The sequence below is a fragment of the Adiantum capillus-veneris genome, chromosome 3 (genome assembly GCF_014529385.1).
Source record: "Adiantum capillus-veneris isolate H3 chromosome 3, ASM1452938v2, whole genome shotgun sequence".
NCBI lineage: Eukaryota > Viridiplantae > Streptophyta > Polypodiopsida > Polypodiales > Pteridaceae > Adiantum > Adiantum capillus-veneris.
In genome coordinates this window covers 132,778,898-132,790,623 of record NC_140933.1, presented here as the reverse complement: position 1 = coordinate 132,790,623, position 11,726 = coordinate 132,778,898, and the positions used below count along the sequence as shown (strand labels likewise).

At 44.8% G+C, this 11,726-nt stretch overlaps 1 protein-coding gene across 3 annotated transcripts; it reads left to right on the top strand.

Annotated features, from left to right (window-relative positions):
• Window positions 1-816: 816 nt before the first annotated feature.
• Window positions 817-6,355, top strand: LOC147461740 (uncharacterized). Of its 3 annotated transcripts, none has more exons than XM_086509199.1 (12): window positions 817-998; window positions 1,179-1,452; window positions 1,947-2,068; window positions 2,184-2,637; window positions 2,717-2,832; window positions 2,910-3,759; window positions 3,941-4,165; window positions 4,253-4,402; window positions 4,484-4,672; window positions 4,767-4,997; window positions 5,086-5,630; window positions 5,722-6,355. In XM_086509199.1, the coding sequence occupies exons 2-12, from the start codon at window positions 1,219-1,221 to the stop codon at window positions 6,182-6,184; spliced, it is 3,579 nt and encodes a 1,192-aa protein (XP_086365325.1). In that variant the 5' UTR covers window positions 817-998; window positions 1,179-1,218; the 3' UTR covers window positions 6,185-6,355. The 3 variants fall into 3 exon arrangements, with proteins under 3 accessions (XP_086365325.1, XP_086365323.1, XP_086365324.1); XM_086509197.1 differs by having other exon boundaries at window positions 1,115-1,452; XM_086509198.1 differs by having other exon boundaries at window positions 1,074-1,452.
• Window positions 6,356-11,726: the final 5,371 nt, after the last annotated feature.

Below are 11,726 nucleotides of genomic sequence, written 5' to 3'. Positions count from 1 at the left end.
CGGTGTTGACAAAACGACAGAGGCGTGTGGCGCTGTGGCTCTATTGGTTGGGCAACCTGCAACACTTCACACAACCTGTCTCTTTCTTCTTCGTGAGCAGCTGTGGGGTCGGCAAGCCCAGGATTGACGGTGAGTGGCGGCCTCAAAACTCACAGCTGCGAGTCAACGCAACATAGTTCTCATCGTGAGATCACCACTGCTTCGAACTTCACGCTCCCTTTGAATGTTAGAGGCTTAGGCCGGATTCATATGCGCCCGACGGAAGGATGCTTGCTTGTCAGCTACCGTCATGCTTGCTGCTCATAGAAAGCGGAGGCAAAATGATCAGTAAGCAACGCGTAGGTAAGCATCCAATGAGCGATGGTGAAACGGTCGTGTCGTCAATTTCGAACCTTGAGATCTGTGTTCAAGCAATGCTCTCCGCATCTGGTGGTGAAAAGTTCCCGGCAGTGCAAGTTTACTAGGGGCGAGGGGGAGGCCCATGTTTTGGTGGGTCTAGAGAACTTTTCTTCTTTTTTCGCCCAATGAAAAACCTCTAACGTGGCTTTGAGATTCTTCGTAACGGATAACTAAGCCTCGCGTGACCACGCCCAAATAAGTAGAAAGAAAAAGAATTTGGAGCACCCTTAACGTGTGATGTACATAAGAAGAGCAAATTTGTCGGTCAGCCGAAGCACCAACTAACCGTGCAACGGTAACTTCCCAGGGCACGGAAGATTGCCATAAGACGCCAACGTGGCATTCCGGGCTGCCCTGTGTTTTCTATTTGCTTAATTTTGCCTTTGGTCGCTTTTCCATCTGCTCACCACACCACCGCCAACAACAACAAGCATAAAGAACACGTTTCTTCTTCTTCTTCCTCTCTCTCTTCTCTCAGATTGACATTGCCCCTTTCTTCTCGCGATTAGCCCTAGCCTTCACGCACTCTCCCCACGCCCGCCTCTCGCTGTTCACATTGTATCCTCCTCCTCTCGGAACACAGATCGCCGCGCTCTCAGGTCAGCATTTCTTCAAGCTTCCCTTGCTCTCTGTCTCTCTCTCTCTTGTGTTGTTGATTTTTGCTTCTCATGTAGGCGCGCCTTTAGGATTTAACCGCAACATTTGTGATCTGTAGGTGTACATCACTCTAATCTCTTTCTGCACACACACATACACAACATATACACTCACATATATAGACACATACACATTTAGAGGCAGGGCTGCCCTGTTTCGGCGATGGCAGCATCTCCAAGTATGGATGTGCCTGGCAGCGGGCCAGGCGATGAAATGATGCGGAGCCCTGGGATCGCGTTTGAGGTGGAGATATCAGATATGGCAATGTCTCCCCCGTCCTCGGTACCCAAGAGAGTCCGGAGGCGTCTGCTTGAAACATCAGAAGCAAGAAGCAAGTCCCCGTCCAGCCTGGAGGAAATCGAAGCGAAGCTGAGGGAGGCCGACTCACGACGCCAGGTACTTACCGACTCTTGCTTTCTTTTTATAGAAACTTAGTTTCTTCTCGTGGATAACGTTGACATGTTCGGAGCTTCCTCGCGTCATCCGTGGCAGAAATTCTGTAACAAGTAGGTTTAACAGAGGAGTTCTTCCACCTTGTCGATGTAAAAGGGACAGGGCTATGTGCCCATGTATGTGTGCGTGTGCGTCCGTTTGTTGTGTGTGCATGTAGGGGTGCCCTAAGGCCTTAGTTGATGTTCAATTCTGCACAATGATGATTCTCTATGCGTGCACCTTCCCTCCCTCTGTGACTTATTTGCCCCTTGTACCTTTGACCTATTGCCCTTGTTACAAATATCATTTTATTATTGTGCGAATTGCTCATGCTTTTGTGAGGTATGCCTTAAAAGTTTCTGATTTTTTGTGCTTTGTACAGTATCTATCATGGATTATGGAAATCAATGGCTTCTGTGAAGCCAAAACATGTTAACTTGTTTCTGTTTTTGTTGTAGCAATTTCATGAGTGGCTCGCTAACAAAGCAAGGCCAAAAGTCAAGAGTCCTCCTCGTTCTGTCCAACCAGAGGATCTTGCTGAGCGCTTGCAGACCAAGCTTGTCGCTGCAGAGCAGAAAAGGTATCTTGTAACACAGGAGCAAGGTGCTTGGAAGATCATTTTCAAGCTCCTTGTTTATGTGTATTGGAGTTACTATTGAAATTGATGACTTTACTGGTCTGTTTATTTGCTTCAGATTGGAGCTTTTATCACAAGAGCAAACCCGCTTAGCAAGATTAGAAGAATTACGAGCAGCTGCACGGACAGAGGTCCAGCTTCGTGCAGAGAGAGAGCGAGAAGAACTAGAGTCAAAGGTAGAGTCACGGGTGCAACAAGCTGAGACAAACAGGTTGGCCTTGCTGGAAGCAGAGAAGCAGCGTAGGGCACTTGTACATGAAAGAGTTGCACAATCTGTATTGCTAAGAACAACCCAAGAAGGCAAGGACCGGGAGCGGGTTGAGGCACTAAGAGCGTTGATTTGCCAGAAAATTGCTGCTGCGGATGAGAAAAGGGAAAATCTTTTGAAAGCAGAGAGGACACGAGCCCAAGCTGTGGTACTACAGGCAAGGAAGGTTGCAAAGGCTGTCAGGAGGAAGAGGGAGCTGGAATCAAGGAACAAAAAGGAGCTGTTGGAGGCTAGATTGCAGAGGGTAAGGATGCTTTAGTTGGATCACATTGTTTGCTTTATGTAAAGCAACAATGAGTGATAATTGTAGCTTATCTCGACAGGCAAAAAGGTTGCGTGCTGAATTTCTCGGGCAAAGGGGTGGTTGCCAAGGTGCTTGCCACAACAACGGCCACAAGATGAAGAAGCATGGTGATCGTCTTAGTAGGAAGCTTACAAAGTAAAGTTTCTTTTGAAGTGCGGCATGATGGGTTTTCTGCTCGCTTTTCTTTTGTTCTTATTTCTACTGGTCAACAGGTGCTGGAGACAATTTAGACGCTCTAGGCGCACAACTCTCATGTTGGCTCAAGACTTTGCTGCGTGCCATGTCAGCCACCAGTCTGTAGTGTCACTTCCATTTGAGGAATTGGCTGCTCGGATTACTTCCCCTACCACTTTGCGCAGTGTAAAGGCTCTACTGGCTCGCATTGAGAGTAGATTCATGCTCTCATCTACAAGTGGTTCTAATGTTGCCAACATCAACCACCTCCTAAAGCGGTTGTCTCCCCCTAGTCGAAAAGCAGGTAGTCGTATGGGGCAACGAATGTCCAGGGGCTCAAATTTGACCTCGACAAGTGGTATGGACAAAGAAACTGTGAAGTCTCAGAGTACTACGGGTGCACGGAAGGGAGCCGCTTCTCAGAAGTCCGAGGAGAAAGAGATGGAGAGGTATCCTGCAAGGGTGTTTCTTTGTGCATATATGATAATTGGCCATCCTGAGGCCGTCTTTAGCTCACGAGGTGAGCGTGAGGTTGTACTTTCTGAAGCGGCTTCAAAACTTGTTCCCGAATTTGAGAAACTGATCAACCTCATATTGGACGGTCCTCCATCAACTAGTGTCACGGGACCTTCTTCACCCACCTCTGCCAACGAGAAGAAGAGCAGCTGGGATGCAGAAGGCTCTGGGCTCAAGCGTTTCTCTGCACAGCTTGCAGATTTCGATGCGTCATGGTGCTCATATTTGTATGAGTTTGTGGCATGGAAGGTTCAGGATGCTCACCTCTTGGAAGAGGATCTGATACGAGTCGCTTGTCAGCTGGAACTGTCGATGCGACAGAAGTGCAATGGATCGGGTATGAGCCATGATAGCCAAGCAATTCAAAAGCAGGTCAGAGGCTGTTAATTCGATTTGCTATTGTTTTGTACTGCATAGTGACCACCAAGCCACTTGTCTTACAGAGCTCTCATATAGACATTTGACTTGATAGATTGAAAGGTGATTCGGGCATGTTTTGGGTCCTTTCTAGTGTTGTAATTCTGAGTGTTTAAAACAATTTTCTTGTAAGCAGGTTTTGGAAGACCAACAATTATTGCGGGAAAGGATACGTCACCTGACAGGGACAGAGGGTGTTTCAAGATTGGAGACAGCATTGACAGACGCTCGTAAGCAATGCTTGGAAGCCCAAGAAAAAGGCAGCCCTCTACCTTCACCATTTGCATCACCACAGAAGTCTAAAGCATCTGGCTTGTTGCCACTTGTTTCTTCAGATCAGTTCACGTTGGAACCCAAGGAGGTGAATGATGTTTCTTACTTAACTCACAAATCTTTTGAACTTAATTGAAATGATTAGCAATTTTGACATGGCATCTTTGTTTTGCAGCTTTTCCCTCGGGAGCCTGTCAGCATCTCGGATGAAAGGGCCTTGGATAATGAGAGAATAGTCAATGAAATGCTTCTTGAGCCTAACTGGAACATTGTGACTGCAGTTCATGGTGCAAACAAGAGCGAAGGCAAACTTGGTGAAATTCAGGTTAACTAGGGTCACTACAGGCCTTTTATGGTTTTCCATAGCATGCAGGCCATACTCAATTGAATGTACTGTCATGTGCAGGCCCAAATCAAAAAGACCATGGAAGATGCCTTCTGGAATGGGGTTTTGGAAGGGCTTGGCAGAGATCCTCCAGACTACAAACGAATTGTAGGACTCATGGAGGAGTTGAAGATGGAGCTGAGCGGCCTTGTGCCAGACAATTGGAAACAAGAACTGAATGAGTGTTTGGATGTGGAGATCTTTACACAGGTAGAATTTTATATCAGCACAAATGAATGATTAGAGAGAGGTTCTGCCATGAAGCGCTCTTATGGTATTTGTTTTGTTTTTGACATCTTTACAGGTGTTGGAGTCTGGCAGTTTTGACTATGATTACTTCCGAAAACTTCTGGATTATGCACTTGGCATGGTGTTAAAACTTGGGGCACCTGCCAGGGATGAGGATACAAAGACATCCCATGATGCTTTAATGCAAGAGTTGTCTCAGATCTCGTCAGACTTGGGCGAGAAGAGTCGGAACTCATTTACTCGTGCTTTGGTGGAAGGTTTGCGATTTGTGCTGCAGCAAGTGCAGGTGATTAAGGAGAATCCCATTTAGTATCCCAGGAATTATCTATCTTTTGCATGCATTTTAAAATTTTTCTTTGTTGGTGCCTTCTTAGGTTCTGAAAGCAGATATTAGTGCTGCTCGGATTCAAGCACTTACACCCATTCTTCAAGGCTCTGCTGGGGTTGATTACTTGCAAAAGGCATTTTCCAAGCGGTACATACTTCCCTCTGCTGATTCTGGAGGAGGAAGTTGCAGTGGAAAGCTTCCCAAGACTGCACAGTGGCTGGCAGAGGCCGAGCAAATTTTGGAACAGTCGAAGGAAGATGTGGAAGCCACACGGGATACATTCTGGGCCACTCTGGCTGAGAACAGGACTTCTAATGGGCTTCCACCAACATCATCAATGCGCACTGGTAGCAGATCGACAATTTGCAAGCAGCCATCTGCCGAGCCAGTGGAAGTAGCTGCAAGGCTGGAGGAACGGCGCCCTTTACAATGGCAATCGCCTGAAACCCGTGTGAAGTTAGGCATTCTAAAGATGATTAGTGGAGCTCAAGCAGTGACAGAAGAGAATGTCCCTGAAACATTGAGCTTGAATCTACATAGGTTAAGGAGGGCACAGAATGAGTACCAACGACTTATTATTTTAACAACAAGGTATGTTGGGTGTTTAATTTGGTGTTCGAATGTTTGGACTCAAGCAAGCAGTGTGAAACTAATTTCTATTCTAATGCTCTATTTGTGCCAGCCTTCTGCTTTTACGACAAAATGTAGCTGGTAAGCCAGTGGCTGGCTCAAGCTTGGATGATATTTTGAAGATTGGTAAGGAGCGCCTTGAGGTCATTCTGGAAGATCCAATGGTTTCCATGTCGAAAATTGGAGATTTACTTGCAGAGGTCTCTCTTGGCAATGAATCAGCTATGGCCAACGATGGTCAATTAATGACTCGGGTACTTACCCGCAGCCTTTCCCCTGACGATGCGGTCTTTAAGCGCGTTTCGTCAGTAATTCAGATGGGGCTGAAGGCTATTATGCTGTTGGGAACAGGGCTAGAAGGTGCTGCTCTTGTAACTGCTGCACTACAGCGTGTTGGGGCAACATGCCTGCAAGACTCACTTGTAAATCTAGGAAGCAGCTTAGAGAGGCTGGCGTCTGTTAGTTGTCTTGTCCATGGGCCCTGGTATGCTTCCTTATTAGTCAGCTCTAACTAGACTAGAATTAGGAGAAGATATTGTCGACCTTTAGTGTATATGTTTATGTATAGCACAGACAAATACTGAATTTATCTGTCCCCACCAGCAAAATGTGCGGGAAAAGTTTGTATCCAAAGGCTGCAACTTGTACATAGATATTTTTGTAACTTGATGAATCATTTGTAATTCTCAGCTGCTGCTCGAGTGTGAAATGAAGACATCATTGATATACCACGTTTTGTTAGCACCGGACGTATAAAAGGCACTGTTTGTGTTCGTCTCCAGACGCCTTGTTTTTGGTTTGAAGCTGTAAGGTATGCTTGTATTATTGACCTTTATAAGGGACAAGGCTGCAAATAAGGCGAGCAACTCTTGGAGAGTGATTGTGGACTGTCGGTGAAAGCTCGTCGATCCATGCCACATGGCCACATGAGATTCTCTTGTTAACTTTTAGGGGAGTCGCGCACGATTGATTCATCCTTTCCGCATCATTTTCTTCACAAAGCTATTGCAATTTTCTCTTTCATCATTTTCTTACCGCTAAATTCTTGATTGAACAACGGGACTCCGCGGACTCCGCTCTAATTAGTATATTTTTCGGTAGATCTATGTCCCTATTTGATTTGAGGGCTTGACCAAATAGCTAAGTACCTCAAGCCTAAACCATGTCTTGTGTCTTGCACCTACAACATTCGTGTGCATACATGCGACTATTATTCACTCTTATTGTACGTTCTTATATACTCACATACCTATTCTGCTGAATGATTTACCAAAAAAAACATACCAATTCTGCTGAATGATTTACCAAAAAAAACATACCAATTCTGCTCTCTTTGTATCCTTTAAAAAAAACCCAAGCTTTTTGTTGTAACATATGTTATGCTCATCAAACAGTTTTTGTTTTTCTAAAGACTTGACTAACAAACTAACCATGTAATCAGCTTGTTGCGTAATATTTGACAGCCCTTGAAGACCCAAGCATGAAGAGAGAGAGAGAGAGATTTTTAGCTTTCAACTTGCAACCAAATTTGAAGAGAAGCAAGGTTCCATGACTAAGTGGCATGGGGTCTTAAATGACCCGATGGGGTTGAGAGGGGACTCTCGAGGACGGCAAACGATGGACAAAAAGACAACTCGGCATTGCAAGCAAGATTTGAACCAAGAGGTTGTGGAGAGAGGCATATGCTCTATCCCACATGCATGCAAGCGTTTGGTTGTCCATGTTGGGAAAACAAAAATATACAAAATAAAGAAAATGTTGGAAAGTAAACTTGAACGTAAGAAGTAAACTCAAACAAATGTGACGATTGACAAGCGTTTCGCTTTTCATGCCTTGCTTTCTTGTCGTCGATCCCATGGCTCAAGCTTCCATCAAAACCCTGTGTTACTTGGGCCCCTGTCAGACTGGGACACCCGCCCCACTCTGATTTTCGGAGGGCCAACCAGTTCGCTGTCACACACAAATTTACCAAAGCAGAAGCCAGCTTCTCGCTGCGAATGGGCGTAGGGCAGATGATGAAGCCCCCGCATTCCATGTTGCACAACAGAGCCCAACGCCCGTCAGTTGCCTTCCCGCGGGCCTTTTTGCAGATGGCCGTGGAGTTTGGAAACTTGGCCGAGGGTGTTCGCCCGCCCCTCTGACAAGGTACTTGGGCCAACTTCACCTTTTCGCCCAGCCAACCCTGGCTCGCCACCTAAGCAAGGCCACCTCTTGCCTGCCTCAGTGTGACATGGGCCTTAGTCACGGGGAAGCAAGGGACTCTTTTTTTTTTTTGGCCCATAAATAGAGTAGAACGTCTCTAGACTTTCCATTGTCAGAAGGCTTTTCTATTTTTTTGAAGTGATTCAGTGTCTTACACATGGAAGCTTGAGTTCTCTCACGCTGTATTACAAAGAGTATACAGAGGTAGCAACATTAGTAAACTATTGGTAGGGTAGAGGAGGTAGTTTAGAGGCACTCAAGAAAAAAATCAAATTTTTGGGGGATTTAACAAATATCATCAAATTTGAAATGTGCAAATTACAATTTAAGAAAAGTCAATATTAAACCAATTATAGTACACTTATCAACAAATCATAGACGAAGAAGTTCACATGCGAAAATCGAGAAGATCGTAGCCTCAAAAATCAAATAAAAAACTGAACTTATCAACAAATCACAGGCAATGGGATCAAAGACGAAAAAGTTCACGCGCGAAAATCGAGAAGATCGTAGCCTCAAAAATCAAATAAAAAACTAAACTTATCAACAAATCACAGGCAATGGGATCAAAGACGAAGAAGTTTACGCGCGAAAATTGAGAAGATCGTAGCCTCAAAAATCAAATAAAAAACTAAACTTGGACACGCACTAAACGTGGACAACATGAGAAATGCTTTTTACTTTATAATATAATGTTGTAAAAAAGGTTGTGAGTACACAATGCGTGTGCGGGTGAGGTGGTTAGCGTATGTGATCTTAAACTCGGATGCTAGGTCTTGGGTTCAATCGCCCTGCCGTGCCTCATTTTTCCCATTGACCATGTTTAATGCGCCTCACCTTTTTGACGGCACGCCTCGTTTTTTCCGTTGGCCAGGTTTAGTGCGCCTCGAGATTCCGCCCCGCAACCTCGACCATCGATCCCATTACTCCATCCCGCATTTAATATGGGTGTCAGTTAGTCCCAAGGCCTCACCTCACGACTAGTTCCTTTACCCTAGAGCTCTAACATAGACGTTGGAATACTAGTAGCGTTGGCATTAAAAAAAAAGCCAGCACCAGCTCCAACAAGGCTTTTGCTTCAAAACCATTATTGTAAAATGTACCACAACAATTCCAAAATCAAGCTCTACTGTGGCCAACTACTTCCCTTACTAATATGGTCTCATGATAGGGTGCTAATGCATACGTTTGAAAGATAATTTATATGCCAAAGACCTCAAATTCAAATCAAATCGTATATGTATTTGCAATGTATTGCCTTGTCATATGTGTTCTTTAAAAATTTTGTGACAAAAAACACCAGAGCAAATGAGGGTCAACACACTATATTGTCAAATTTGAAAAATGAAGTAAAATATTCAAAACCATATGAGTGTAACTCTTTTCTAGAAGAAAAGCATGTCCATGGACATAGCTTGTTGGCATTTCTACAATAGTGCCATGTCCATGGGCATAACTCGTTGGCATTTTGTTGTTTTTCTTCCTTTGATATGCCAATTTCCTTTAAGTAAGAGCACGATATAGAGATTATCTATTTGTATAATATGCTATTCATGGAGACATAGATAGAGAGGGAGAGAGATTCACCTCCATTCCCTATAGTCAACTCATTTGGTGTCTAGCCCCAATTTCTTTTACAAACTTTTTTTTACATAGCACCTTGTTGCAAATAACTCTAGTTTTGAATTCTGTCAAGCTGAAAACACTAACTATTACTTGAACAGCTTAAAATTTTCAAGGAAGGGAAGAGCCTCCATGTGTCACACTCTACAGTGCTTCATTTCAAAGAAACATTAAGAAACATTTAATTTGAAATGCAAAAGTGAAAAGTAAGTACTAAGACTAGTATGCCCCCCCCCCCCCCCCCCCTCCTCTCTCTCTCTCTCTCTCTCTCTCTCTCTCTCTCTCTCTCTCTCTCTCTCTCTCTCTCTCTCGCAATCGTCGGGTTGCATGAGCTCCCCCGCCTCCCCAAAAACCACAATCTCTCTCACACACACACTAATGAAGGATGTTAATCCTAAGCTCGATATATTGGTACAGACAGATACAACGTCGAACTTTCAGGTTGTACCTATAAACACCCAAGTCCCCCTATTCTGTAGGCGAAGATGAAGGTACCTCCGTGCTCTCAACCTCCTGCAAGCCATGTCGATGACCATTGATTGGATTTGAACTTCTCAACTAAAAATCTTGGAATCTGAGCCGACCTGCAATCCTTCTTGCAAAAATTTGAGACGGCCTTTCTTTCTTTAACAAGTTTTTGAATAAAGCAAACCGGACTTTTCCTTTTCCAGAGCCCCTCTTGTACACATGTCCACAGAGGAAACAAACAATAGATCTTCCTAAAGAGCCAACCAAATCTTTCGAAGGGGCCGATAAAATCTAGCGTGAAGGGTTTCGAAGCATTGGGACGGTAATGTGTGGAATATTTGTTATCCCGATCCGCGCGCACACATGTATACGTACAATACCTAGCTTCCGATATATTTTGGAATAAAAGGATTAATGTAAAGCAGATTAGAAATGGACCAACAGAAGATGATAACAATTCATATATTGTATTGCCTAATTGCATGCTCTAAACAGTACGACCATTGCTTGCTCATGATTTGGAAAGCGCCTTTGATTAATTAATCATAAGAGTACAGAGCTGAAAACCAAGTTAATGTTAGATTAGGAAGTTATTAGCTGACATGAGTGAACGTCGAGGCCATTATAGTTAGCGCCTGGTGCAGCATTCACATGGTTAAAATAGCTCTGCAAAGATGTATAGCTTATAGCAGTTGATGCTGGTGGCCGCCCCTGCACATCATCCATTTCGTCAACAAAAATGTTTATTGCATCTAGATCCGACCACTGGCAATCGCCCTCATCATCAAAAAATGTGTAGGAGCAGCGTTGGGTATCACCACTCATGCTGCTTGATTGCTTGCTTGGAGATTGAGCCTCAAAGGGGTTTGCTAAACCTTCCAACTCCTCGAAACAGTACGAGATAGAGAAGCGCAAGCTCGAAGAGGCTCCCAGCTTGGCGTAGAAGTAATCGTCGATGGCGCGTGATCTGAACTATCTTGACAATAATTGGTTGAGCTAGGCTTTGTTTGGCTTGCTGGAGGATCAGGGAGCAGTATTGCGCCATGGGAAGTTGAAGGGGCAAACACGCGAGCAGGAGAAATGAGAGCAGTGCTGCACCATGGGAAGTTGAAGGGGCAGAGAGGGGCAAACATGCGAGTAGGAGAAATGGGAGGAGAGGTTGTGCGCGTATGTCGCACGTGTCAATGCAAGGAACTTGCCGAAACACTGTGTGCGAGCCACAAATGGCTCCAAGCACACAATAAGCCTAAACTAGTAAGCTCAAAGATGGCGTTGGTGTGTCACTCACCGCTCTACACTTGCTGTCGTGGAGGATTCCTTGCTGCGAAAAAGAGGGAGACGCCGCTACGCCGCGCTCAACCGTCTCGCCGTCGTCATGCCGCCGCAATGCTCGATCGCACACTCTCTCTCTCTCTCTCACGCATACACACACGCCAAGGAGATGAAGAAGAAGAAGATAGAGATGGAGCAAGAGCACTCTTCAATTGCACAAATGAGAGAATGAGTGAATTTTAGGTTTAGTTGACTTTTATATGAGCTCGCCCCATTCACACTTGGGTGCCCATGCTTAGCCAACTAATCCCTTGAATGTTCTAGTTAGAGTGCGCCTCTCATCGGTGATCACTCTTACCCTTTTTCCATTGGACCGACAAGCCCGGTACCTGACTCTACCAAGTAAATAATATAACGTTCGTCGTAGGTGATAGGGTGTCTGTGAGCCGCGAGGGTTAACATGCCCCCCTTCCTAATGTAGATTCTGTCCTC